This window comes from Podarcis gaigeae, assembly GCF_964106915.1.
Source record: "Podarcis gaigeae genome assembly, chromosome: 8".
Taxonomy (NCBI): Eukaryota; Metazoa; Chordata; class Lepidosauria; order Squamata; family Lacertidae; genus Podarcis; species Podarcis gaigeae.
This window is the reverse complement of record NC_139684.1, coordinates 12716288-12743920: the sequence shown is the minus strand read 5'-3', so window position 1 is coordinate 12743920 and position 27633 is coordinate 12716288. Positions and strand designations below refer to the sequence as shown.

The window sequence follows — 27633 nt, the reverse complement described above, 5'->3', positions numbered from 1 at the left end:
CCAAGAGGGGCTATGGTGTGTGCCCATGTGAGAATATGGGGTGATACCTCCCAGTTCTGTCCCTGCAGCAGGGATGACAGAGGACGAGATGGTTGGACAGTGTTCTCGAAGCTACCAGCATGAGTTTGACCAAACTGCGGGAGGCAGTGGAAGACAGGAGTGCCTGGCGTGCTCTGGTCCATGGGGTCACGAAGAGTCGGACACGACTAAACGACTAAACAACAACAACAAAGACCCTCTGAAATGAATGGAACTAAGTCATGTACATTAACATCAACGGGTCTGTTCTGAGGAGGGCTGGCCTTGGACACAACCCCAATTTCTAAGCGATCTGTGGTTTAGGAGGTGACTCACCCCGAGGACAAAGGTGGTTAGAAATGTAAACAAACACCATACTTTTCTGTGTATGACTATGTTTTTTCTTTAAAAAGCATGCTTTAAAAGTGGGGGTCATTTTATACATGGGTAGCACATAGGGTGAACGTTTGATTGGTTGCTGCCGTGGCCATAAGAGGCTATTATGCGTGTTATTGGTTGCTGTGTCAATGGGCAGTGTTGATTGGCGGACGCTCCGACAGTTGGGCGGGCGATTGGCAGCTTCTGCTGGCAATGGGACACACGGGAGGCGGATTTTGTGATGCGTGCGGGTGATTTTCGGCAATGCCCCCTAAAAAAAAGCTCAACAACCCTGGATAATCCCCCCCAAAAGAAGCTCAACAACTTTGTGCCATCTACCCCCATTTTGAGTCCCCCAAAATAGGGGGCATCTTATACACGGGGGCATCTTATAGATGGAAAAGTACGGTACAGTTATACCTCGGGTTTCAGACTCTTCAGGTTGCGTTTTTTGCGTTACAGACTGGCGAAACCCGGAAGTACCGGAACGGGTTATTTCTGGGTTTCAGCAGTCGCGCATGTGCAGAAGTGCTAAATTGCGCTTTGTGCATACGCAGAAGCGCCGAATCACAACCCGCACGTGCGCAGACGCGGGTTGCGAACGTGCATTCCGCACAGATCACGTTCGCAACCCAAGCGTCCACTGTAATTAATTTTTTAGAAAACCACACTACTTTGTTTCAATCTGACTTTATTGACAACCAAAGACTCCAACAGAGCCCATGGGGGGCTGTAGCTGTGGGCTCGCCTGGATCTCTGTCCAGGATCGCCCTAGGCGAGTTGGCTTTCAGGCGGCTCCTTGCCGCGGTCCAGGCCTCTGCTGCCCTCCGCAAGCAAGCCCGACAACTCAATGGGAGTCCTAGGTGACGAGACGCCTTTGCTTAAAGTCAACATCTCCGAGTCTTATGACTGCCCGTTTTCTCCGGTGTCGTCGATGACGGGGAGGCTGTCGTAGGAAGGGAATTCCAAATGGACGGGGAGAGGAATCTCAACCTCGTGGGGCTTGGGGGATGAGAGGCCCCGGAACTGCGGGACGAAGCCGGACCGCTCGCCGCTGCCCGGACATTCGACCACCGAGCACGTGACGCAGTCGTCCAAGTTGCAAGGCTTCTCTTGCCAAAACTCAGAGGCCTTGAGGTCCAGCGTGATGTTCATGGCCCACACAACAAAGTGCCGGATCCGGGCCTGCTTGTGTAAGTCACACATACAGACCCATGGCTGCCAGGGGTTCCAGTGGAAGTTGGCTGCCTCTGTGGACGGCAAGATGAGGACAACTGAGAACATAAGAAGATACAAAGACAACCTACATGGCTTTCATTCATTCATTCAGCCAGAAAAAAACCATCTCTAGGCATATTAAACACATAAAACGTTGTATACAATGAATGGAAAAGGATGTTCAAAATAACTTTTATTTAAAAAAAACACCCAGAACCCTTTTTGGGGGGAATTGCGGGTGGCGCTGTGGGGTAAACCACAGAGCCTAGGGCTTGCTGATCAGAAGGTCGGCGGTTCAAATCCCCGCGACGGGGTGAGCTCCCGTTGCTCGGTACCTGCTCCTGCCAACTTAGCAGTTCGAAAGCACATCAAAGTGCAAGTAGATAAATAGGTACCGCTCCGGCGGGAAGGTAAATGGCGTTTCCATGCACTGCTCTGGTTCGCCAGAAGCGGCTTAGTCATGCTGGCCACATGACCCGGAAGCTGCTCCCTCGGCCAATAAAGCAAGATGAGTGCCGCAACCCCAGAGTCGGTCACGACTGGACCTAATGGTCAGGGGTCCCTTTACCTTTACCTATAGGGACTGAACTACCTAAATTGTATAGAAATTTATTCATGCATGCTTCTATAGCAGCAAGAATGCTACTTGCCCCAAAGTGGAAAGAAGCAGAAGTCCCAGCAAAGGAAGAATGGATACAAGAACTTATGGATTATGCAGAAATGGACGAAACTAACCCCCAAAATAAGAAATCAAGAATGGAAGTGGTTTATTGAATATTTACAGATAAGAACATTAGCGGATTAGCGGTTTAGCGGCTTTTAGCGGATCAGCTGATTAGCGGCTTATCAGCGGATCAGCTGATAAGCGGCTTAGGGCTTAGGAAAAGGGGGGGGGAGGGAAAAAACCCCGCAGGAACTCGCAAGACATTTTCGTCTTGCAAAGCAAGCCCATAGGGAAATTCGTTTTGTGAAGCGCCTCAAAAAAAAACAGAAAAGCCTTTCGTCTAGCGGGTTTTCCGTCTTGCGAGACGTTCGTCTTGCGGGGCACCACTGTACTGAAACTGACCACAAGCTCTGCCCTTCCCTCTCTCTCTGGATCCCTTCCCAAGCAGACAACAAAGACTGTGTCTGGAGCTGTCTGGCCAGTTGTTCAGCCATGTGAAGGACTCTCCTCGATCGGGGGTGTCAGAGGGTTAGGCGAGCCAGCAGGACCGAGACTGCCCTGCTGCTGGGTAGCAAGGGAACCTCTGACTCCCCTCTGAGTCTGCGCTCACACTGTGACTCTCAGCCTTGAACCCTGTCCCGGAAGGCCCTCCTTCTCTTGACTCCCCACCCACCATGATCACTCAACGCCCTCCTGCTTCTAGCGCCTCCCAGCTCGTTCCTTCCCCAGACTGCTCTTCTGTGTCCCACCACCAGAAACTGGGATCAAATGTTGCCATCTTCTGTGCCCTCCTTGGGGGGCTCTTGGGCAGGGGGCTCCCACCACTTCTTCATCCAGCCAGTCCCTGACAACTGGACAGATTCATGGAGGACAAGGCTATTGTCAAGGGGGGGGGTTGGTCTGGGTGTTCATCAGTATGCAGATGACACCCAGCTCTACCTCTCTTTTAAATCAGAACCAGTGAAGGTCATGAGTGAGTGCCTGGAGGCGGTTGGAGGATGGATGGCGGCTAACAGATTGAGGTTGAATCCTGACAAGACAGAAGTACTGTTTTTGGGGACAGGAGGTGGGCGGGTGTGGAGGACTTCCTGGTCCTGAATGGGGTAACTGTGCCCCTGAAGGAGCAGGTGCGCAGCCTGGGAGTCATTCTGGACTCACAGCAGTCCATGGAGGCGCAGGTCAATTCTGTGTCCAGGGCAGTTGTTTACCAGCTCCAACTGGTACGCAGGTTGAGACCCTACCTGCCTGTAGACTGTCTCACCAGAGTGGTGCATGCTCTAGTTATCTCTCGCTTGGACTACGGCAATGCACTCTACATGGGGCTACCTTTGAAGGTGACCTGGAAACTACAACTAATCCAGAATGCGGCAGCTAGACTGGTAACTAGGAGCGGCCGCCGAGACCATATAACACCGGTCTTGAAAGATGTACACTGGCTCCCAGTACATTTCCGAGCACAATTCAAGGTGTTGGTGCTGACCTTTAAAGCTCTAAACGGCCTCGGTCCAGTATACCTGAAGGAGCGTCTCCACCCGCATCATTCTGCCAGGACGCTGAGGTCCAGCGCCGAGGGCCTTCTGGCGGTTCCCTCGCTGTGAGAAGCCAAGTTACAGGGAACCAGGCAGAGGGCCTTCTCAGTAGTGGCGCCCGCCCTCTGGATGTCAAAGAGAAAAACAACTACCAGATTTTTAGAAGACCTCTGAAGGCAGCCCTGTTTAGGGAAGCTTTTAATGTTTAATAGGTTATTGTATTTTAATATTCCGTTAGAAGCTGCCCAGAATGGCTGGAGAAACCCAGCCAGATGGGCAGGGTATAAATAATAATTTTATTGTTGTTGTTGTTGTTGTTGTTGTTGATGGCTATGAGCCACGATGGCTATGCTCTTCCTTGACGTGTTTCTGACTCCCCGAGTAGCCGGAAACTATAATAAGGGATGGGGTTCTGGGGCTCAAATCTTGCCTATGGGTTTCCCATCAGGCACCTGGATGGTGACTGAGAGAGCGGGATACTAGACTAGATGGGCCATTGGCAGACTCTTCTTAATTCTCTTATGTCAGTGGTCCATCTATTCCTGCATCCTGTTCTCACAGTGGAAGGACTGAAACAGCCTTTGGCCTGATCCCAATGTTCTTGAGAAGACCCAAAAGTTGAGACTGCAGCCTGAGAGATCTTTACCGCTTCCCAGCCGTAAACTTGCGCTACTGACGTATCCCAGAAGCCACAGCTCAGAACTCAGCAAAAGCAGCATCGCCAGCCTCTGGATGGACCCAGCTCTGTAGCTCGGATTCTCACTCCAAATTGGTCCATCTGCAGAGCATGTAGATGGGAGGTTGCGTATCTGCCGCCATGGCAACAGGGAAGGAGCCAATCAGCACACAAAGAATGCCCGTAGCATCCTTTGGAGTGTGTTCCTGTGCTCAGGGACCGGAATAGCACCCACATTTTGGCTAGGTTCAAATTTCAGTTGCCCATACCTTGGGTTAAGAACTTAATTAGTTCTGAAGATACGTTCTTAACCTGAAAATGTTCTTAACCTGCGGTACCACTTTAGCTAATGGGGCCTCCTGCTGCCGCCGAACGATTTCTGTTCTCATCCTGAAGCAAAGTTCTTAACCAGAGGTACTATTTATGGGTTAGTGGAGTCTGTAACCTGAAGCATCTGTAACCTGAAGTGTCTGTAACCCGAGATACCACTGTATTTATTTATTTCTTAAAATGTATACACTGCTCGACTGTAAAAAGCAGTTTACAGAAAGGCATAGCTTATTCCAGAGACAGCCTCCATCTTCAGCACAGACCCCACCCCATTCCAAAACAAACTTTCATGGCAGGGCTAGCTAATTTGGTGTAGTTTGGATTCCCATCAGCTCCAGCCAGCAAGGGATGATGGGAGCCTTAGGCCAGCAGGTTGTCCACCCCGGCAGTAGGGTGCCCAGAGTCCCTGGGCAGGTTTGCTGGTCCTCAGTCTCAGTTCACCACCTGTAAAATGGGCATCATTCTTTCCACTGCTGCTCTATGGGAAAATTATTGGCATGGCTTCACTCTTGCCTTGTTTATACTGGGTGGTGCTCAACTAAGTTTTACTCTAATGAAATAAATGGACTCGACTAAGTTAGGTCCATTTATTTCAAAAGGCGTACTCTGAGTAAAAATTAGTTGAAAATAACTCACATTTTATAAACCAGCATTTCTGCATTTAACATATGTTCAAGGCAGTCTCCCCCCCCCCAACTTCCAGTCCCCCCCCCCCTATAAGGATCTTAAGAGTGGAGTTAAAAGTATGCTGTTAAGTTTTTGGCTCATCAGGTATTGCAATTTTTGAGTTTCATGGTTTGTTTGCATTGACGTACTTGTTAACCTTTTTACAAACTGCTTAGGGACAGTTTTAAGCAGTCTATAAACATACAAAAGGAATTAACAAAAGCAGCCTGCAACTGTTCGACAACAGTCTTCCGGAGGCACATGCTGTGTCTATTATCTGTCTTTTAGTAGATTTTAAAAAAAATATTGTTTTAATTAATTCCATTAGGGTTACTTTTTAACAATTGCCTCTTATGTGTTTTTAGCTTTTTGCATTTTATCTATGTCCTTTTAAGTTCTGCAAGTCACCTTGGTGGAAAGGCAGGATGATGGTGATGATAATGTTGATGATAATAATAATAAAAAGTCAAAACTATATTTATTTACTTTTTTAAAAAAAGACAATTAAGACACACACACACAGAGACACATCTTTTCCTTCACCAAATTAGTGTTTCTCTAAATGTCCTTAACTTCTACCATCCTTGGTTTTTTTAAAAAAACAACAACACCACGCTTTTTAATCTTTTGATTTCAAACTGTGCTTTTATCATTTCAGGAGTTGTGCAAGAGCATGCGGACCAGAGACAAAAAGGAAGGCAAACCCGTCCTGCAATTTCTCAAACGTCGCAACGCGTCTGGGCGCCGTGCTGATGAAACAGGCTAGCAGGCAACCTCACAAAGGAGGAGGCCCTGATCCATAAACACATGCAGCTCCTCCTCATTCCCCATCGAGGACCAAAACTGGGAAGTTCGAATCGGCGAGCTCTTTTAATTAGATGTGGCTTTGCGGCATGGCGGCTTACGACGCTTCCGCCGCCAGGAGAGGTTGCAGACTTCAAATTCCGCCACGCGGGAGAGGTCCAGCAGTTCATCGGTCCTGCTTCCTCCTGACACTCTGGAGGCAGAGATCTAGAACCCAGAATTTTGTGTGTGTAAGGGTTAAAAAAAGAAGGGGTGCAGCAAACCCGTATAGGCCTGCACTATCTTAAGAATCTTTGGTGGGTCTGCTGCCGAGTTGCGGTCTTCGAGGCTCCTAAAGTCAAGACTCTAGTCCTCAAGATTCCGAACGATCTAAACAGAAATATATAGAAAGTCGCCTTATACCGAGTCAGACATTGGGGCCCATCTACCACAGGACTGCCTGCACTGACTGGCAGATACGCTCTCCAGGGTTTCAGACAGGAAATCTCTCCTGACCCTATCTGGACCTGAATCCGGGATCTTCTACACGCCACGCAGGCGCTCTGAGCTAAGGCCCTTCTCTGATCTTGCACAGAGACCCAGTTTTGATTTATTAGCAAGACAAGAAATCTTAAACAAGGTCGCAGATTCTATTCCAACCAACTGCAGGAACGCAGGGAGCCAAATTTTATTGAGTTTTTCGATCCAGCTAGCTCAGCAGTTTTCTTTTTTGACAAGCCTCCCGAGCAGAGATTTTTTAAAATGCCAATTGGCATTGGTACTGGATTTGAAATTGTTTTCATCTTTGCAATGGGTTGTGATTGGAGTGTGTGTGTTTTCAATGTGTTGTAAAATTGCGTTGGGATGCTTTATAAAGGTAAAGGGGACCCCTGACCATTAGGTCCAGTCGTGGCCAACTCTGGGGTTCTGGTGCTCATCTCGCTTTACTGGCCAAGGGAGCCAACGTACAGCTTCCAGGTCATGTGGCCAGCATGACTAAGCCACTTCTGGCGAAGCAGAGCAGCGCACAGAAACGCCGTTTACCTTCCCGCAAGAGCAGTACCTATTTATCTACTTGCACTTTGATGTGCTTTCGAACTGCTGGGTTGGCAGGAGCAGGGACCAAGCAACGGGAGTTCACACCGTCGCAGGAATTTGAACCACCAACCTTCTGATCAGCAAGTCCTAGGCTCTGTGATTTAACCCACAGCACCACCCGCGTCTCTGATGATGGAATAGGACATCCCTATTTTCATCGGAGGAGTTTTGGAGGGTATGTCCCACACTGGCTCTCATTACCATCCTAAAAAAAAAGGTAAAGGTAGACTGGGGAGGAACAATAGGCTTTATTGCCTAGTTCCTCACAAGGTGAGGGGAAGTGGACATAGCTAAGCCTGTCAGGACAGCTTACTCTATGTCTATATAATGCACCAGAGCAATAAGCTACAGAGACAATGGGAGCCCAATGGTATTACTTAGGTAAAGGTAAAGGGACCCCTGACCATTAGATCCAGTTGTGGCCGACTCTGGGGTTGCGGCGCTCATCTCGCTTTATTGGCCGAGGGAGCCGGCGTACAGCTTTCGGGTCATGTGGCCAGCAGGACTAAGCCACTTCTTAGGAAGCGATTAATAAACAAATAACATTTGTGCTGACTTGGCAATGGCTCTCTAGGGTTGTTCCCCACCACCACCTGGAGTACCCTGGAATTGAACCTGCGAACCTTTAGCATGCAAAACAGGGGCTTTACCACCAAGTCACAACCCTTTCCAGCAAACCAAATCTTCCTACGTTTGCATATGAAGAAAAAAACCTCAGCTGTTTTGAAGCAAAATAACCACGCAGCTTTTTGAACTTGCATCCAGCTTAAATACAAGAGTCCCCTCCTACAGGATAATACTGTAGTTTTAAGAGTACTTAAAAAAACCCCCAACTTTAATTACCGTATTGGCCCGAATATGAGCCTCATCTGAATATAAGCCGCACCTTTAAAATTCATGGGGGGGGGGGGGGAGACGATACCAGAATATAAGCCACTCCCTTAAAATTCCGCAGGCATTCACACCCATTCCGTTTTACTGTATGTCTGTTTCAGATATCGTAAAAGCCAATTTTTGTAAGGTCGTGAGTTTAAGCCACACTTTAACGTTTCACGGTCGGAATTTGGGGAGAAAAGTGCGGCTTATAATCGGGCCAATACGGTATTTTCTTTTTAATGGAATATAATAGATAAAAATAACCAACACCAGTAATAAAAGGGTCATCTAGGACCAGACAGAGCAGGAAAACATATCAGAATTACAAGGTCCTAAGTAATACCATAGGGACGCGGGTGGCGCTGTGGGTTAAACCACAGAGCCTAGGACTTGCCGATCAGAAGCTCCGCGGTTCAAATCCCCGCGACGGGGTGAGCTCCCGTTGCTCAGTCCCTGCTCCTGCCAACCCAGCAGTTCGAAAGCACGTCAAAGTGCAAGTAGATAAATAGGTACTCCTCCGGTGGGAAGGTAAACGGCGTTTCCGTGCGCTGCTCTGGTTCGCCAGAAGCGGCTTAGTCATGCTGGCCACATGACCCGGAAGCTGTATGCCAGCTCCCTCAGCTAATAAAGCGAGATGAGTGCCACAACCCCAGAGTCGGCCACGACTGGACCAAATGGTCAGGGGTCCCTTTACCTTTACCTAAGTAATCCCATTGGGCTCCCATTGTCTCTGTAGCTTATTGCTCTGGTACATTATATAGACATAGAGTAAGCTGTCCTGACAGGCTTAGCTATGTCCACTTTACCTCACCTTGTGAGGAACTAGGCAATAAAGCCTATTGTTCCTCCCCAGTCTACCTGAGAAGCTCAGTCTGTGAGCTGCCACCCTTGCCAATAATCTAGAAACCTTTGCCACTTTGTTACTAAGCCAAGTTTTACTGCCTATGAATCTGACCTTCAGATAGTTTAGAAGTACAGCGGTACCTCGGGTTACATACGCTTCAGGTTACACACTCCACCAACCCAGAAATAGTACCTCGGGTTAAGAACTTTGCTTCAGGATAAGAACAGAAATTGTGCTCCAGCGGTGCAGTAGCAGCAGGAGGCCCCATTAGCTAAAGTGGTGCTTCAGGTTAAGAACAGTTTCAGGTTAAGAACGGACCTCTGGAATGAATTAAGTACTTAACCCGAGGTACCATTGTAAACCATTTTTTAAACTCACTAACATGTTGTCTTTTTCTATGCTGGGGAACGGGGAAACTTTGGAAAGAAACTTTTTACGAGGACATTTTAAAGGTCTAACAGCTTTAGTTTGTAACTTTAAATCTCTGCTATGGATCTCTCAGCAAAGAGTACTCGCCCCAAACTTGGGTCTTTCTATCCAGGAATTCTCCTTTCTCTACAATATTTTTCTGAACCAACGTTTTCATTTATACAAGCTGGCACGTAGAACGTCAATGTAAGTTTTAGCCAGTTTCTTATTTCCGATTTTATTTCTTGGATTGGTTTTAAAGAGCTGCTTTCACCAATAATATTATTATTTTTCTATTCTCCATGTAAACTGCTGTGAGGTTTCGTTTTGCTTTTAACAACCAAGTGGTATGTAAATCTTATGAAATAAAATGAATAATCAAGAATCACAGTCATTGCAACTCAATGAAAAACAGCCCCAAAACTTATGCAGGATACATGATACCCTCACTATGGAATACAGCTATAATGGAGAAAATTATGCATAATTTGAGATTTTGACAAGGACAGGGACCTCCATACACAAGCCTGGCAATTCTGGAACTAGATAAACTGACGGCAGTGATAGCCTCTTACTGGAACCCTGTAATTTTAACTCTGCTCATTTTATGCGCCTCTTTTTACAGTTTTGTTCTTCACCTTTTAATTTTCTAAGCGTTCTGTCTGTTTTATGCGCATTACAAAATTAAATTTAAAAACCCTTCAAGAAAAATATCAAGAATCAGGACGGGAAAAAGCTGGAACTCAGAACCAAGAAACTGAACTCGAGAATCCTGCAGTCCGTGTTTGTGGTAACACAGACTGAATTCTGCTGTAAGGTATGAAACCCTAAATATTTTAGCACAAAGCCATTTAGAGTCCTTACCCGATTCGAACGGCCAGGTGGCACATCCCCCAGGGATGAGTGAAGGTCGAGGCTGCTGAGAGTGGGGCTGAAAGCTTGAACTGAGTTCTCCCAACCGGCCAAACAGTGCTGTGGGGGTCACAGAAGGGGAAAATGTCTCATGTCAGCTATTAACTGCAGCCCCAAAGGCTTAGGCTATTTGAATGAATGAATCTTTGTTTGCGTCAGCCATCGGCCTTAGCAATAAAACAACAACATGATATACAAAGAATAGAAATAAAAAGTCAATTACAGTGGTACCTTGGGTTACAGAAGCTTCAGGTTACATACGCTTCAGGTTACAGACTCCGCTAACCCAGAAATAGTACCTCAGGTTAAGAATTTTACTTCAGGATGAGAACAGAAATCGGCACAGCGGCAGCAGGATCCTGCAGTCCGTGTTTGTGGTAATACAGACTGAATTCTGCTGTAAGGTATGGATTCTGGATTCTGAATTCTGAATTCTGCTGTAAGGTTCTCCCAACCGGCCAAGTGTTTTTCATGTAGAATCTGTTCGAATCGTCCCTCAAGTACAGCCGAGGGCAATACATTCAGTCTTGTAGAGCGCATTGCAGTAGTCCAAGTGGGAGATAACTAGGGCATGCACCACTCTTAACTACCGTATTTTTCGCTCTATAACACGCATCTGACCATAACACGCACGTAGTTTTTAGAGGAGGAAAACAAGAAAAAAATATTCTGAACAAAACAGTGGGTGCATGATTTTTATGGTTCATGCTGTGGCCACAGAGTTTGGGGTAGCCCAATGCAAAAATCCTGAGGATCCATGTGGATCCGTGCTTTTGTAATCACGTTTTAAGTGGGGAGGGAAGGAAAAGCACTCAAGGGACAAGGAGCACGCGTGGAGAAGGAGCTTTTCGGTGAGCTGAGCGGGGAGGAGGGAGGGAAAGAGCACTGTTGCTTTAAAGGTATACTTAAGGTACTTGCCCTGTGCCTGGGTTTTCTTCCATTTAACAGTTTGCAGCCTTTTCCTTCCGCTCCTTGTTTTGAGGCAGAATAGATTTGAGCAAGTGAGGAGGACTTGGATTGCAGGGGATTCACCATTAGCTGTGTAAAAGCGCTCCTCCTTGCAGCCTGAGTGATAAGCAGCCACCAGCAGCAATAGAATGGAGCACAAAAAAAGTGCTAGGGGCACTAGGACCCAGACAATGCTCGAATCTATCCTGCCTGAAAACAAGCTGCTCCCTCCCAGCGGATCAGCTGAGACGCGGGGATTTGCGAAGTTTTCCCCTCTCCCTCATCCCCAGCCTTTTTTCTTTAACTTCCTGGTTTTCACTGCGTGGCTCAGAGCTCGAGGTTGGTTTTATTTTGCTGCTGGTTGCTTAAATTTTATCTTTCCTGCCGTCCCTCTGCAGCCTCATTGCTCTGTTTAGAGAGCGCACGGACCTTTGCTAGCGTCTGTCCCTCTTCCGTGTAAGCGGCTGCTGCCCGCTTTGCTGCCATGGCTCTCCTTCCCTCCCTCCTCCCCGGCTCCAGGTCGCTTTAAAGCAAAGCGAGAGAGCCTCGTAGAGTGTGTAAGCGGCTCCGCTCTGCTTGACTGACGGCAGCCATGGCTCCGATCCGTGCATTCGCTCCTTAACACGCACAGGCATTTTCCCTTACTTTCTAGGAGCAAAAAAGTGCGTGTTTTGGAGCGAAAACTACGGTATGTTCTTTGCTCTGCCAGGGAAAGGGAGAAGGGAGGAGACGCCAGAGATGGGAAAGTTGTGTCCCCCCGCTCCCAGTGCTCGGTCACATGGCAAGAACCGGGCTTCCCCAAACCAGAAACTCACCGAGGGCAACGCCAGGTTGTCTTCAGGCTCGTAGCTTTTCCTGCGGTGGATCTTGTGCTTGTAGGCAGGGAGCAAAGTGGATCTCGGGATGCTGACCCTGCGGGAAAAATAAAGATGTAGGAAGAGTGCTGCTGGATTAGGCCAAAGGGGGCCCAATGGGACCGCATGCCTCAATGGAAAACTTGCAAGCCGAACCTGGGCAGAAGAACCTTCTCCCTTCCTGCAGTTTCCAGCAGCTGGAATTCAGAAGCATGGCTGCCTCTGGCAGTGGAGATCAAACATAGAAAGCATCCCAAACAGAAGAAGAAGAAGAAGAGTTTGGATTTGATATCCCGCCTTTCACTCCCTTTAAGGAGTCTCAAAGTGGCTAACATTCTTCTTTCCCTTCCTCCCCCACAACAAACACTCTGTGGGGTGAGTGAGGCTGAGAGACTTCAGAGAAGTGTGACTGGCCCAAGGTCACCCAGCAGCTGCATGTGGAGGAGCGGGGAATCGAACCCGGTTCCCCAGATTACGAGTCCACTGCTCTTAACCACTACACCACACAGGACCAGAAGAGCCAGGAAGCTCTGTGAGAACGCACACCAGCCCTGAGCAGAAAGGCCTCTGAGATTAGTTCGCCTTCAGAAGATGAAAGACTCTCCGGAAGGGTGATGTGACTCACTATTTAATTGGGATCCGCCATTATAGGATAGACCGAGTTGCAGAGATAAATAGTCATGGGGGAGGCGAGCTCTTAATTTGTTATTATATCTGTACTTCAAGTCCGATTTGGCAAACCTCCCCTGGAAAGACTAATGTTTGATGCAACCTGTTTGAGGTAATTAATGAGCGAATGCCTAGATTTTATTTCACTGGAACTGAGAGAAGATGGCCTCTGCCACCGGAGAAGGACTTTTGGATTGATTCGGCATAAACATCAGCGTGTGAGGATATACTGCAAATAATAGATTTACCAGCTGCAAGGAGAGTCATACAAATTTCACACAGAAGCAGATTATTGCTCACTTCAACTCGCCTGTGGAAACAACTCAGAGGCCATGAAAGAAGGAAGGATAACAACAGGAAGATTTAAAGAAGGAACTATTGGAAACTCAAGGCAGTAGAAACATAAGATGATTGGACCCCACTGAACTTAAAGCATGGGAAGCCCCAATGAAAATTTATAATTTGGCAAAATATTTGGACTATATGATATGTATTTGTATAATTTGGAATATTTAATGTGATCTGATTGGATTGTTAAAATGGAAAATAAAAATTGTATATATATATAAAAAGAGATTAGTTCACCCTCAGCAAAGGTGAGGTTTCCCTTTTGGGGGAAAAACCTACAATGAAGTGAGACTCTAGAGCAGCCTTTCTCAACCTGTGGGTCCCCAGATGTTGTTGAACTACAACTCCCATCACCCCTAGCTAGCAAGGCCAGAGCTCAGGGATGATGGGAGTTGTAGTCCAACAACATCTGGGGACCTACCGCTCTATGGAATGAACAGGAGCACTGAGCAGTTCAGAACTGCAGATGGGAACCCACAATAATGTGATCGCCTGTCGCGACTGGAGAAATCGCCCCAGGCGACCAGGTGGGGGGAAATGGGCAGAGGCCGAGGAAGAGCTGTTTCTTCCACTCCCCACCCCTATTTCAGGTTCTCAAGTGACTATGAAATGATTTGAATAAGGTACGTATTAAAAGGCTGGTCATATTTTGGACATTACAGTGGACCCTCCGGATACGAACTCAATTCGTCTGTACAGTGGTACCTCGGGGTACAGATGCTTCAGATTACATACGCTTCAGGTTACAGACTCCGCTAACCCAGAAATAGTACCTCGGGTTAAGAACTTTGCTTCAGGATGAGAACAGAAATTGGGTGGCGGCAGTGGGAGGCCCCATTAGCTAAAGTGGTACCTCAGGTTAAGCACAGTTTCAGGTTAAGAATGGACCTCCAGAACGAATTAAGTTCTTAACCAGAGGTACCACTGTATTAAAAGGCTGGTCATATTTCTGACATTAGAGTGGACACTCAGGATATGAACTCAATTCGTCCTGAGGGTCCGTACTTACCCTGAATAGTCCGTATCCGGGGGCACCGCTTCTGAGCACACACAGGGCGAGATAGAGGGCTTCTGTGCACGGTCATAGCGCTTCTGCACATGCGCACATGGCAAAACTGTGAAGTATACACTTCTGGGTTTGCTGAGTTTGTAACTCGGAATTAGGTTACCCGAAGGTAATGTAACTTGATGTACCACTGTATTTGTAAAGCCGCTATCAGCGATGTCCCCAGGATTCAATCCCTGCCATGTTCAGGCTGGGCTGGGAAATATCTCTGTTTGAAACCCCGGAAAGGCACCGCTGTTGGTCAGTATAGACATTACTGAGCTAGCTGGACAGCCTAAGCAAACTTCCCAGGTAGATCTTCACCATCGCTTACAGACTCACCTGACGAAAGCAGGTTCCACCAGAGTCTCTGGAGGCCGGTGGGCTCTGGGGTTTTTGCAGATGGGGCAGGCAGACTCCAAATCCAGGGGCTCCGCAAAAAGGCGTTTATTCAACCGGTAACAGAAGACACCTGCAGAGACGGAGCCGGGTAGAAGAAGGGATATGCGGACTACGTGGGGCTACCTTTGAAGGTGACCCGGAAACTGCAATTAATCCAGAATGCGGCAGCTAGACTGGTAACTGGGAGCGGCCGCCGAGACCATATAACACTGGTCCTGAGAGATCTGCATTGGCTCCCAGTACGTTTCCGAGCACACTTCAAAGTGTTGGTGCTGACCTTTAAAGCCCTAAACGGCGTTGGTCCAGTATACCTGAAGGAGTGTCTCCACTCCCATCTTTCAGCCCGGACACTGAGGTCCAGCGCCGAGGGCCTTCTGGCGGTTCCCTCATTGCGAGAAGTGACATTACAGGGAACCAGACAGAGGGCCTTCTTGGTAGTGACGCCCGCCCTGTGGAACGCCCTCCCTTCAGATGTGAAGGAAATATGCAGCTATCTTCTTTTTAAAAGACAGCTGAAGGCAGCTCTGTTTAGGGAAGTTTTTAATATTTAATGCTGTATTGTTTTTAACACTTGTTTGGAAGCCGCCCAGAGTGGCTGGGGAAACTCAGCCAGATGGGCAGGGTATAAATAATAAATTATTATTATTATTCAAGTTCCTCAACAGGGACAGTGCGGATTCTGCGGTTTCCCCACCCCAGTAAGCGTTCCAAGTTCCTAGTCCTTAGGATTGCTGAGGTTTAAAGCCAGAAGCCATGTGGCATGATGAAACCACACAGGCCAAGGAGATGCTGAGGAACCAAGCCAGATGAGGAATGGTTGAAGGATCTAGGGTATGTTTAGTGTGGAAAAGAGGAGGCTGAGAGGAGATAAAATAGCCACCTTAAATATCTAAAGGGCCGTCACCAGCAAGCTTGTTTTCTGTTACTTCAGAGGGCTGGATCCGAACCAATGGATTAAAACGGCAATAAAAGAGATTCTGGCTAAACATTGGGAATAACTTTCTGACAGTAAGAGCTGTTTGACAGTGGAACGGAATATCTCGGAAGGTAGTAGACTCTCCTTCTTTGGAGGTTTTTAAGCAGAGGTGAGCTGTGGTTCCTACATGGTGGGGGGTTGGTATGGATGACCTTTGAGGTCATTTTCCTGCTCTACAATTCTATGATGGTTGTAGGATTGGCTAGGCTGCTGAGATGGGAAGACAGAATCTGACCGTACACTGATGGGAACCCGGGTCCATGTCCGATTCTCGATTGTGAGCAGAGGAACCCAGACCGTCTGATCTGCGGAGAGAGGAACATTAAGAGTCGTTTTCAGTTGTTCCCTGAAAGCCAGTGGCTGAGCTGTCATGTTGCATGTGCAAAACAACAACAACAAACCTCTGGTTACATGAAGCATATTCAATAAATAATAATAATAATAATAATAATAATAATAATAATAATAATATATTTATACCCTGCCAATCTGGCTGGGTTTCCCCAGCCTCTCTGGGTGGCTTCCAACAAAACACTAAAATACAATAAAAAGCTTCCCTAAACACACAAGACGTAACTGGCTATATGTTTGAAAAAATAATATATACTATTCATTGTATTGAATTGTAGATTTCAACAGAAGTAGCTCATAACCTTCTATTTGCCAGGAGGTGATGGGACCAGTGGCCATGATCTTTGTTTCTTTGATGTTGAGCTTCAAACCATATTTTGCGCTCTCCTCTTTTAATGAGGGTGAAAGAGGAGAGCAAAAATATGGTTTCAAGCTCAACATCAAAAAAACGAAGATCATGGCCACTGGTCACATCACCTCCTGGCAAATAGAAGGGGAAGAAATGGAGGCAGTGAGTAATTTTACTTTCTTGGGCTCCATGATCACTGCAGATGGTGATAGCAGCCACAAAATTAAAAGATGCCTGCTTCTTGGGAGAAAAGCAATGACAAACCTAGACAGCATCTTAATAAGCAGAGACATCACCTTGCCGACAAAGGTCCGTATAGTTAAAGCCATGGTTTTCCCAGTAGTGATGTATGGAAGTGAGAGCTGGACCATAAAGAAGGCTGATCGCCAAAGAATTGAGGCTTTTGAATTATGGTGCTGGAGGAGACTCTTGAGAGTCCCATGGACTGCAAGAAGATCAAACCTCTCCATTCTGGAGGAAGTCAGCCCTGAGTGCTCACTGGAAGGACAGATCCTGAAGCTGGGGCTCCAATACTTTGGCCACCTCATGAGAAGAGAAGACTCCCTGGAAAAGACCCTGATATTGGAAAAGATGGAGGGCACAAGGAGAAGGGGACGACAGAGGACGAGATGGTTGGACAGTGTTCTCGAAGCTACCAGCATAAGTTGGACCAAACTGCGGAAGGCAGTGGAAGACAGGAGTGCCTGGCGTGCTCTGGTCCATGGGGTCACGAAGAGTTGGACACAACTAAACAACAATAATAATGATATCATCATCATCCACGCCCCCCTTACCGCAGCTCCCGGTCGTAGATGCAAGCCTCCCGGTTCACCTTCCGGAATTCCTGCAGCTCCGAGAAGTACTGATCGGGTTTCTCAGAGAGGGAGGAGTCCATGTCGAGCAGCCCTGGAGGAGGGAAGAGGAAAAGCCAAAACCCACCAGGTCAGATTCAAGGCACAAATGTCGCCCTTTTAGGCTTCTCTCATTTGGTCCTCGGACCTCTCTGCAGGCCACACCCCTCTCTGGTCCTACTCCATATACACCCCATATATTTTCACATGGCTGGAATATGTCCGTGAACTCTCGTTTGCCCGGACAGAGAGGAGTGTGTGCGTGTTTAGAAACTGGCCTACCATACAAAGGTAAAATTTACATGTGTTGCTCTGGCCACTTTTCCTTCTGGCTCTGCCCACCACAGGCATGCAGACTCCAGAAAGTTGCCTGGAAGGGAATGTAGCTCCTGGACTGGAAAAAAAACACCCTTTCCCAGCCCTCATAGATATAAAAAGATAAATCTCTCTCTCTCTCTCTATCCCTTTCTCCTGCCTTCCACAGAAATGATTTTCAAGGCACCCACCCACAGCAATTTCATACAATAATACAGTGGTACCTCTGTGGGTTAAACCACAGAGCCTAGGACTTGCCAATCTGAAGGCTGGTGGTTCAAATCCCCACAACGGGGTGAGCTTCTGTTGCTCGGTCTACCTAGCAGTTCGAAAGCATGTCAAAGTGCAAGTAGATAAAGAGGTACTGCTCCGGCGGGAAGGTAAACGGCGTTTCCGTGCGCTGCTCTGGTTCGCTAGAAGCGGCTTAGTCATGCTGGCCACATGTCCCGGAAGCTGTACGCCGGCTCCCTTGGCCAGTAAAGCAAGATGAGCGCCGCAACCCCAGAGTCGGCCACGACTGGACCTAATGGTCAGGGGTCCCTTTACCTTTACCTCGGGTTATGGACTTAATTCGTTCTGGAGGTCCGTTCTTAACCTGAAACTGTTCTTAACCTGAAGCACCACTTTAGCTAATGGGGCCTCCCATTGCTGCACCGCTGCAACCGCACAATTTCTGTTCTCATCCTGAAGCAAATTTCTTAACCCGAGGTACTATTTCTGGGTTAGCGGAGTCTGTAACCTGAAGCGTATGTAACCCGAGGTACCACTGTACGTGGGTATAAACAAAATAATATCCTGAAAATTGCAGGTAGACTGCGTCTGACCAGGCGGGCTCCATTGAGCTCTCACAAGCCGCAGTCTCGATTTCTGGAAACCACCCCAGGGCTATTTTTATTTTATCAAAAACCCAGCTAGGATGAATCAGACTAGCTGTGCAATCTTTCATTTTATTTATTTTGCTTGGCTCCAAAATAGATCGAGCCGCCGTACCTGCGATCCAATCGTAGCCCAGGAAAGGGCGGACCGACCAGTCATCTGCTGGGATGGCGTATTCCTCAGGGTCAGACATGAATGTCACGTGCCCAGATTCCTTCTGCAACAGGGTTTAAAAATGCAGGAAGACGGTTCTTTTACTGTGCTGACTCAATGAGTTTTGTCATCGTGACTGCCACATGCACAAACCTTTCATCTGCTCAAGTTTGGGCAAATAACAACAACAACAACAACAACAATATATTATTTGTACCCCACCCATCTGGCTGGGTTTCCCCAGCCACTCTGGGCAGCTTCCACAAAGACCAAAAATACACTAAGATGTCACACATTAAAAACTTCCCTGAACAGGGCTGCCTTAAGATGTCTTCTGAATGTCAGGTAGTTGTTTATCTCCTTGACATCTGATGGGAGGGCGTTCCACAGGGTGGGTGCCACTACCGAGAAGGCCCTCTGCCTGGTCACTGTATCCTCACATCTCACAGTGAAGGAACCACCAGAAGGCCCTCAGCGCTGGACCTCAGCGTCCAGGCCGAACGCTGGGGCGTGGAGACTCTCCTTCAGGTATACTGGGCCGAGGCTACCATGCAGTTAATAAAATATTTACGGCAAACAAAGCAAGTTTCCCAGTAACACAAAATGTTACCTTAAGTTCCGGCTACTGGCCTATCAAGCCTGGTAAAGTCTGCACTGAGCAGCAGTGGCTTTCAAGGGTTAAAGGCAGGAGACAATTCCCAGCCATTAGGGATTGAATCCGGGATATGTAGCATGCAAAACAGTTGCAGTGCAATTGAGACACCTGGGAAGGTACCTTGCACTGAGTTAGACCATTTCTCTTCCATTTGTATACGCTACTGTTCAATATTTGGTCTCCACATATGGTAGGACTACAACTCCCATCATCCCCTGTTGGCAAAGATGACTGTGGATGATGGGACTTGTAGTCCAACGACATCGAGGAACACAATGTTGAAGAATCCTGGCCTACTCTGGCTGGCAGAGGCTCTCCAGGGCCGCAGACAGGATGTCCCTCACAGCCCAACGTGGAGATGGACCCTGGGACATTCTGCATGCAAAGTAGCTGCTCTTCCACTAAGCAATAATCTGTGTCCTTATCCTCCAATGTCTTTCACCTTCTCGCACTCCCACCAGACATGGATAAAAGTACCTGAGCCAACTATTTGATGAGAAGGGGAAAAGGTTGTTATCTTGGAATGTAAGAGATATTGGATTTTGGAGATGTGCCAAGACTTTGGTCTTTGGCCATCTTTAGCTGTACAGACAAAGAAATAGAAATCGGAAACCTGCTAGAGCTCTGGTGGGTTTTCAGTTAACTTTTTCCCCAGGCTGAAGCATTTACCTGTATATAATAATCATAACTGGGACATGGGTGGCGCTGTGAGTTAAACCACAGAGCCTTGGACTTGCCGATCAGAAGGTTGGTGGTTCGAATCCCCGCCATGGGGTGAGCTCCCATTGCTCAGTCCCTGCTCCTGCCAACCTAGCAGTTCAAAAGCACGTCAAAGTGCAAGTAGATAAATAGGTACCACTCCAGCGGGAAGGTAAACAGCGTTTCCGTGCACTGCTCTGGTTCACCAGAAGCGGCTTAGTCCTAGAAGCTGTACCCCGGCTCTCTTGGCCAATAAAGCGAGATGAACGCCGCAACCCCAGAGTCGGCCATGACTGGACCTAATGGTCAGGGGTCCCTTTACCTTTACCTTTAATAATCATAACTGAGAGGAGAGAGAATGACTGGACCAACACAGAACTTTTTGCGGAGAAAAAATATGGATGGATAATTATTCCACGCAGGATGAAGGGATATAGGTCTTCACTTGTGGATTAATAAATTACTAAATATGTTAATTCAAATAGAAGTCACAGAAATTGCAGCTGTGGAACAAGGGACTATGATTAAGACTGGAATACAGCTGGAACAAATAAGACTTTGGAAGCGGGGGGGGGGGGGATTACTGAACCTGTAATCCAGCAAGCGGGAGGTCACCCAAATTATATAATTGGCTATTTGGTTAATTGTTATTTGATCTGGTATAATGAGGTCTGTTTTGTATATTTTGTATGGGACGTGGGTGGCGCAGTGGGTTAAGCCACAGAGCCTAGGATTTGCTGATCAGAAGGTCGGCGGTTTGAATCCGCGTGGTGGGGTGACTTCCTGTTGCTCGGTTCCTGTTCCTGCCAACCTAGCAGTTCGAAAACACATCAAAGTGCAAGTAGATAAATAGGTACCACTCTGGCGGGAAGGAAACGGCATTTCCGTGCGCTACTCTGGTTCGCCAGAAGCAGCTTGGTCATGCTGGCCACATGACCCGGAAGCTGTACTCCGGCTCCCTCGGCCAATAAAGCGAAATGAGCGCCGCAACCCCAGAGTCGGTCACGACTGGACCTAACGGTCAGGGGTCCCTTTACCCTTTAATGAGGTCTGTTTTGGATATTTTGTAATTTAAAACTAATAAAAAAAAATTGGGGAAAAGGAAAAAAAGTACCTTCCTTCCAGCAATAACCATCCTTGCTAATCATCAGGGGTTCAAACCCCAGCATTGCAGCGATGCCATAACCGCCGGCTGCCAACTCTTTAAGTAAAGACTTGCGACACACCCACCTTCGATTTCTCTTTAGATTCCTTGGCTTGAGGCGTGAGCAGGATTGGTTTCGGGGCTGGCGACATCCGCACGGAAACTGTTGCTCTGCCTCTCCCCCCTTTGGCTTGCCCTGGGCCCGCCTCCTCTCTGGCCTGCGGCCTGTCCGTCTCCGTCAAGCCGTGTAAACATGGAGGACGCCTTTTTGCCTCCGCGTGCCCCGCGGTTACTCTGGGTTTCCTCGGTCCTTTTGGGCGTCCGCCACTCGCGGTTTTGTGAGTCGATCCGGCGGAAGCTGCGGCCGATGGAATGTGGATCACCTCAGTCTGGCCGGTGATGGGACACAAGCCCCCTGGGTGGCGGTCCTCTCGCTCGTCCTGGGGCACGGCCGGTTTTGAGGGGGAGGCGAAGTTGCGCCGTGCCAGCTGGGGACTCACTTCCACGGACACAATCACCGCAGAATCGGCTGCGTCTTTGGGAAAACGATCCCTGTTCTCTCTCTGGGAATATAACAACAACAACAACAATTTATTATTTATACCCCGCCCATCTGGCTAGGTTTCCCCAGCCACTCTGGGCAGCTTCCAACAAAAAATTAAAATACAGTAATCTATCAAACATTAAAAGTTTCCCTAAACAGGGCTGCCTTCAGATGTCTTCTAAAAGTTTGGTAGTTGTTCTTCTCTTTGACATCTGGTGGGAGGGCATTTAACAGGGCGGCCGCCACTACGGAGAAGGCCCTCTGCCTGGTTCCCTGTAAGTTGGCTTCTTGCAGTGAGGGAACTGCCAGAAGGCCCTTGGCGCTGGACCTCAGGGTCCGGGCAGAACGATGGGGGTGGAGATGCTCCTTCAGGTATACTGGACCGAGGCCATTTAGGGCTTTAAAGGTCAGCACCAACACTCTGAATTGTGCTTGGAAACGTACGTACTGGGAGGCAGTGTAGGCCTTTCAGGTCTCAGCAGCCGCTCCCAGTCACCAGTCTAGCTGCCAGATTCTGGATTAGTTGTAGTTTCCGGGTCACCTTCATAGGTAGCCCCACATAGAGCGCATTGCAATAGTCCGAGCGAGAGATAACCAGAGCATGCACCACTCTGGCGAGAGAGTCCGCGGGCAGGTAGGGTCTCAGCCTGCGTACCAGATGGAGCTGGTGGACAGCTGCCTTGGATACAGAATTGGCCTGCACCTCCATGGACAGCTGTGAGTCCAGAATGACACCCAGGCTGCGCACCTGGTCCTTCAGGGGCACAGTTACCCCATTCAGGACCAGGGAGTCCCCCACACCCACCTGCCTCCTGTCCCCTAAAAACAGTAATTCTGTCTTGACAGGATTCAATCTCAATCTGTTAGCAGCCATCCATCCTCCAACCGCCTCCAGGCACTCACACAGGAACTTCACCGCCTTCATTGGTTCCGATTTGAAAGAGAGGTAGAGCTGGTTATCATCCACATACTGATGGACACCCAGCCCAAACCCCCTGATGATCTCTCCCAGCGGCTGCATGTAGATGTTGAAAAGCATGGGGGAGAGGACGGATTACAGGCATAGTTGATACCAATGCCATGCGGCGCGCACACACACAACATTTTATAAGAGCACTTCTGGATCAGGCCAGGGGCCCATCTGCTGCAGCAACCTGCTCTCACAGATATCCCACACGCAAGAATCAAGGGCAAAGGTTTCTCCCCTCTCACAGTTTCCAGCTCACGGGAGCAAACTGGTATAGGCTAAATTTAAGCAGCCGTTTTGCACCCTGAACGGCAGCCAATTTTCACCTCCGCATCTCTTTCCTTAGGACACTCCTGTCACATAACTGGCCCTGAACAACTTTGGCACAGGATACCTTAAGGACTGCTTTATGCCACGTATGGACCCAGTTGAATGAGTAAGATCGACCGGGGGAATCACTATTAGTGGTCTCTAGGGATGGGGCATGGGACGTGGGTGGAGCTGTGGGTTAAACCACAGAGCCTAGGACTTGCCGATCAGAAGGTCGGCGGTTCGAATCCCCGCCACGGGGTGAGTTGCCGTTGCTCGGTCCCAGCTCTTGCCAACCTAGCAGTTTAAAAGCACATCAAAGTGCAAGTAGATAAATAGGTACCGCTCCAGCGGGAAGGTAAACGGCGTTTCCGTGCACTGCTCTGATTTGCCAGAAGCGGCTTAGTCCTGCTGCCCACATGACCGGACGCCGGCTCCCTCGACCAGTAAAGCGAGATGAGTGCCGCAACCCCAGAGTCGGCCACGACTGGACCTAATGGTCAGGGGTCCCTTTACCTTTAGGGATGGGACAGAAATCTGATTCCTGCATAAGAGTTTAGGAATAATAATAATAATAATAATAATAATAATAATAATAACAACAATAATTTATTATTATACCCCACCCATTTGGCCGGGCCTCCCCAGCCACTCTAGGTGGCTCCCAACAGAATATTAAAAACAGAATAAAACATTTAAAACTTCCCTAAACAGGGCTGCCTTCAGATGTTTTCTAAAAGTCAGGTAGTTGTTTATTTCCTTGACATCTGATGGGAGGGTGTTCCACAGGGCGGGCACCACCACCAAGAAGGCCCTCTGCCTGGTTCACTGTAATCTCACTTTTCACAGGGAGGGAACCACCACAAGGCCCTTGAAACTGGACGATGGGGGTGGAGATGCTCCTTCAGGTATACTGGGCCGAGGCCGTTTAGGGCTTTAAAGGCCTGCACCAACTATCATGGCTGGTGGTAGCGATCAATAACTTTCCCTTCCACAAATTTGTCTAATCCTCTTTTAAAGACATCCACATTGGTGGCAATCACTGCCTCCTATGGGATTATCTGTCCTGAATCTTCCAACGCTCTGATCTATTCATTCATTCATTGAATTTATATAATACTCTTCACCCGAGGACATTCATGGGATGTCCACAAGTTCCTCTGTTATGGGCCTCCAAACTCTCCAGATCCCAGCAGCCAGCTCTCAGCCCTACCCTTGGGGAGCTGTGATCCAGCAATGTTTGGAGGGATTGAGGAGCACCTACATGCAAACACGAAACACAATCCAGCAGTCTCCCTACGCACCTCGCCCTTGCTGTCCGAGACCCGCCCGCCTTGAGGAGTTGCTCTTTGCGATGGTGGCAACAGCTTGACTCGAACCCGCTCCCTGAACTCCTCTTGGTTCGTCCTCAGCCTCCGCAGGAGGTCCTGGTTCAAGTTTCGCAGCCTCTCTAGGTCCATCTCCTCACGACCTTGCTTTAAAAAGAGAACAACATTGCAGAGGGTTGGGACTAGATAATAGGTAGGCAAACTAAGGCTCAGGGGTCGGATCCAGCCCAATCGCCTTCCAAATCCAGCCCGCGGACGGTCCGGGAATCAGCGCGTTTTTACATGAGTAGAATGTGTCCTTTTACAGTGGTGCCCCGCAAGACAAACGCCTCGCAAGACAGAAAACCCGCTAGACGAAAGGGTTTTCCATTTTGGAGGCGCTTCGCAAAACGAATTTCCCTGTGGGCTTGCTTCGCAAGACGAAATGTCTTGCGAGTTCCTGCGGGTTTCCCCCCCTTTTCCTAAGCCGCTAAGCCCCTTATCAGCTGATCGCTAAAAGCCGCTAAACCGCTAATAGCGCTAATCCGCTAAGCTGTCAATGGGCTTGCTTCGCAAGATGAAAAAACCGCTATACGAAGAGCCTCACGGAACGGATTAATTTTGTCTTGCGAGGCACCACTGTATTTAAAATGCGTCTCTGGGTTATTTGTGGGGCATAGGAATTTGTTCACCCCCCCCCCAAAAAAAAATAGTCCGGCCCCCTGCAAGGTCTGAGGGACAGTGAACCGGCCCTCTGCTGAAAAAGTTTGCTGACCCCTGGACTAGATGGCACTCTGGGTTTCTGCCAATGCTACGGTCCTCTGATTCTATGAAAATATGGAGGATTGAGAGCAAAGAAAGGAGATTGTTAGTTACGAAGTGCACCCGAACCCAGGTCACACTCACAACCATGGATTTAAAGCACCACTTGTTATTAATTTGTTTGTTTCATAAAATGTACACATTGCTTTATTGTAAGGCGGTGGGGAATCAAATGGTTTTCAAACTATTAAGGGATTAAAAGATCCTACATAATAATTCTAAAAAAAGAAACTTCAACTGGACTATTTATTTATTTCACTGCATTTATTTATTCTCTGCAGTTACTCCACAGAGTAAGACAAGGCACAAAAAGAGTAAGAAACAAGAAATAGCGCCCATGTAGAAAACTGAACACAAAAATATTGTGTGCATGACAAAAATTCTCAGTTGTATTTTTTGTGGCTTTTATAAGGCTAATTACTTCTTTTTTGATATTTTTTTATTAGTTTTCAATTACAATAATCCAATAATAGCCTCATTATAACAATGCCAAATTAGAATACGGTTACTAATACCAATCATTCAGATGCCAAATTATATAATTTAGGTGGCTCCCCACATGCTCCCCCATATAGAATTGATAGTTTGATTATTTACTTTATTTCTGCGTTCCAAAATCTTATTAATTTCAATTACTAACCATTACTTCTCAATACAGTTTTATTTACTTCTTCCAAGCCCCCACAGGGGGGGGAAACACACCTAGCCCTGTATATTTTCCCTTATTTCTTCCCAACCCTACTAAACTGGGTAACCTCCGCAGACTGCGCTGTGCAGACTTAACATATAGAATAAGAGAACAAGAAGAACATACGTTTAGAGAAGATTGGAAAACGTTTATTGAATATATGGGGGGAGGGGAAACTGTGTACACTTGAAAATGCTGGCAGCATTAAGATAAATTCAGCAATGTATTTAGATAGATGGAATAATGGAATACTGAATGGTTTAGTTTTTGTAAAATATGCAGTTATTTATGATATGCAAAATGAACCATGGAAAGAGAAAAACGGAAGTCATTGATATTTTAAGGATGTTTAAACGAGTATTTTAAAGTGTAACACAGAAAATGTAATTTATTTTTTAAAAAAATATAAACTGGATAACACCCCCCACCTCGCCCCATAAACTCCCCACCCGCGTCTTAAAGCGCCATCGACTCCCCCCCCCTCTATTTCCAACCGCCCACCCGCAGATCAAAGGGACGCGCCGCTTCACTCACCCATTCAACTTTCCCGTCGGTTTCCTACTATGTAGCAAAAGCCAAGCTTCCGAACGCCTCCTGATTGGCCGGCTCCGCCTTCCCAACCCAGCATGCATTGCACCAACCGCCTGTTACTTTCACTCTTAAAGGGGCCGCTTCCATTCATTTCTTCCCGTCTCCAATGCCGGTACTACATTGCGCCTCAATATTTGTGTAAGAAATTAAATCATGCCATGTATAAAAGAAATGGCCATTTGAGCTCTGCCCCTTAAGAGGCTTTTTATCGAGGCGTTCAATAAGTTCACCCTCTTATCGAGATGTTTGTTAGATCAACTCTTCAATCCAAAATTGTCTTAATATATAAATGTTGCCACACATCCAATATCTCCCCAATATCTCTATCCACAGCTGAATGGATATCTTATAATTATCAACCCTATTTGGATATTTATTTGGACGTATTGACCACCTATATTACTGCATACATAGCAGTGGGTGATGGAATATTTTTATTTTTTAATGCCAGCTGATGTTGTTTTGCAAACTTAAAAAAGTAACATTCCCAGAGCGCAGGGTGTTCCTAGAGGGCTGGTGGGTTCCTTGCACTGAGCAGGGGGGGCTGGGGAGTCTTACAGCACCACCAAGCTAGTGCCCTCCTTTTATTTTATTTTTTAAAAGGCAAGTTACTAGTCCTCAAGGTACTCTTTTTCTATTGGTGTGGCACGATTTCATTTCTTATGCAGCGAGTCAAATCTTCAACAAGCATCTTCTCAAAGTTTGGATATTTGGAAGCACACCATTCCTGTCTACATGCTTCTTTACTTTCATGTTTTCTTTTTTCCCAAAAATGTTATTGATTTTCCAAAAATGTTATTGATTTTCCAAAAATGTTATTGATTTTCCAAAAATTTTAAACAAACAAACATACATCTTAACTGTATTGGATCCAATCTTAGTAACATTGCTAAGTGACTTCCTCAAATCCCCCTGGCTGAATTTCAGTGTATATCAGTTGTAACTGTTTTCCAAAACCAATTTTCTCATAAAATTAACTTAATCACTTAATATCTTTCTTTGTTTTCATTTTGACTTTAAACATATTATTCTCTAACATCACATATTTAAATCCTAAGCCTATCTGATATTTGCAAGTTTTTCCAATTAAGTTATCTTAACATATTTAACTAAATAGTCTTTGAATTTCATCCATTCCTCCTGGTACTCTTCCTCCTTCTGGTCGCGGACTCTCCCAGTCAGGTTGGCTAGCTCCGAAAAGTCCATCATCTTCATCTGCCATTCCTCCACTGTTGGGACTTCTTGTGATTTCCAATTCTTAGCTAACAGAATTCTAGCTGCAGTTGTGGCATACAAAAACAATCTAACATCTTTCATGTTTCCTGATCCAGATGTTTTATAATTTGCATGTCAGGAACAAGCAAAGCCAC

The 27633-nt window shown here is 47.2% G+C and overlaps 2 protein-coding genes across 4 annotated transcripts; both read right to left on the bottom strand.

Annotated features, from left to right (window-relative positions):
* Positions 1 to 1070: 1070 nt before the first annotated feature.
* Positions 1071 to 4708, bottom strand: THSD8 (thrombospondin type 1 domain containing 8). Its single transcript, XM_083750385.1, has 2 exons — positions 4454 to 4708; positions 1071 to 1646 (listed from the first exon to the last, which is right to left on the bottom strand). Exons 1-2 carry the CDS (start codon positions 4524 to 4526, stop codon positions 1300 to 1302), a joined length of 420 nt encoding a protein of 139 aa, XP_083606511.1. The 5' UTR covers positions 4527 to 4708; the 3' UTR covers positions 1071 to 1299.
* Positions 4709 to 6104: 1396 nt separating this feature from the next.
* MIIP (migration and invasion inhibitory protein) lies at positions 6105 to 26406 on the bottom strand. 3 transcript variants are annotated; one of them, XM_083750260.1, is made up of 10 exons: positions 26207 to 26406; positions 24160 to 24330; positions 21122 to 21598; positions 18499 to 18601; positions 17137 to 17248; positions 15883 to 15947; positions 14607 to 14736; positions 12164 to 12260; positions 10353 to 10460; positions 6105 to 6490 (listed from the first exon to the last, which is right to left on the bottom strand). In XM_083750260.1, exons 2-10 carry the CDS (start codon positions 24313 to 24315, stop codon positions 6350 to 6352), a joined length of 1389 nt encoding a protein of 462 aa, XP_083606386.1. In that variant the 5' UTR covers positions 24316 to 24330; positions 26207 to 26406; the 3' UTR covers positions 6105 to 6349. The 3 variants fall into 3 exon arrangements, with proteins under 3 accessions (XP_083606386.1, XP_083606388.1, XP_083606387.1); XM_083750262.1 differs by having other exon boundaries at positions 6105 to 6652; positions 26207 to 26404; XM_083750261.1 differs by lacking the exon at positions 26207 to 26406 and adding an exon at positions 26174 to 26196.
* Between the last annotated feature and the right edge of the window lie 1227 nt (positions 26407 to 27633).

Coding starts and splice junctions, on each gene's coding strand:
- THSD8 (XM_083750385.1), bottom strand. CDS start 4,526: ATGCTGCTTTTGCTGAGTTCTGAGCTGTGGCTTCTGGGATACGTCAGT. Junction 1,647..4,453: donor AAGTTTACGGCTGGGAAGCG/GTAAAGATCTCT, acceptor TGCCGTCCACAG/AGGCAGCCAACTTCCACTGG.
- MIIP (XM_083750260.1), bottom strand. CDS start 24,315: ATGGACCTAGAGAGGCTGCGAAACTTGAACCAGGACCTCCTGCGGAGG. Junction 15,948..17,136: donor ATCTACGACCGGGAGCTGCG/GTAAGGGGGGCG, acceptor CTCTCTCCGCAG/ATCAGACGGTCTGGGTTCCT. Junction 6,491..10,352: donor CACCTGGCCGTTCGAATCGG/GTAAGGACTCTA, acceptor TCTGGGTTCTAG/ATCTCTGCCTCCAGAGTGTC.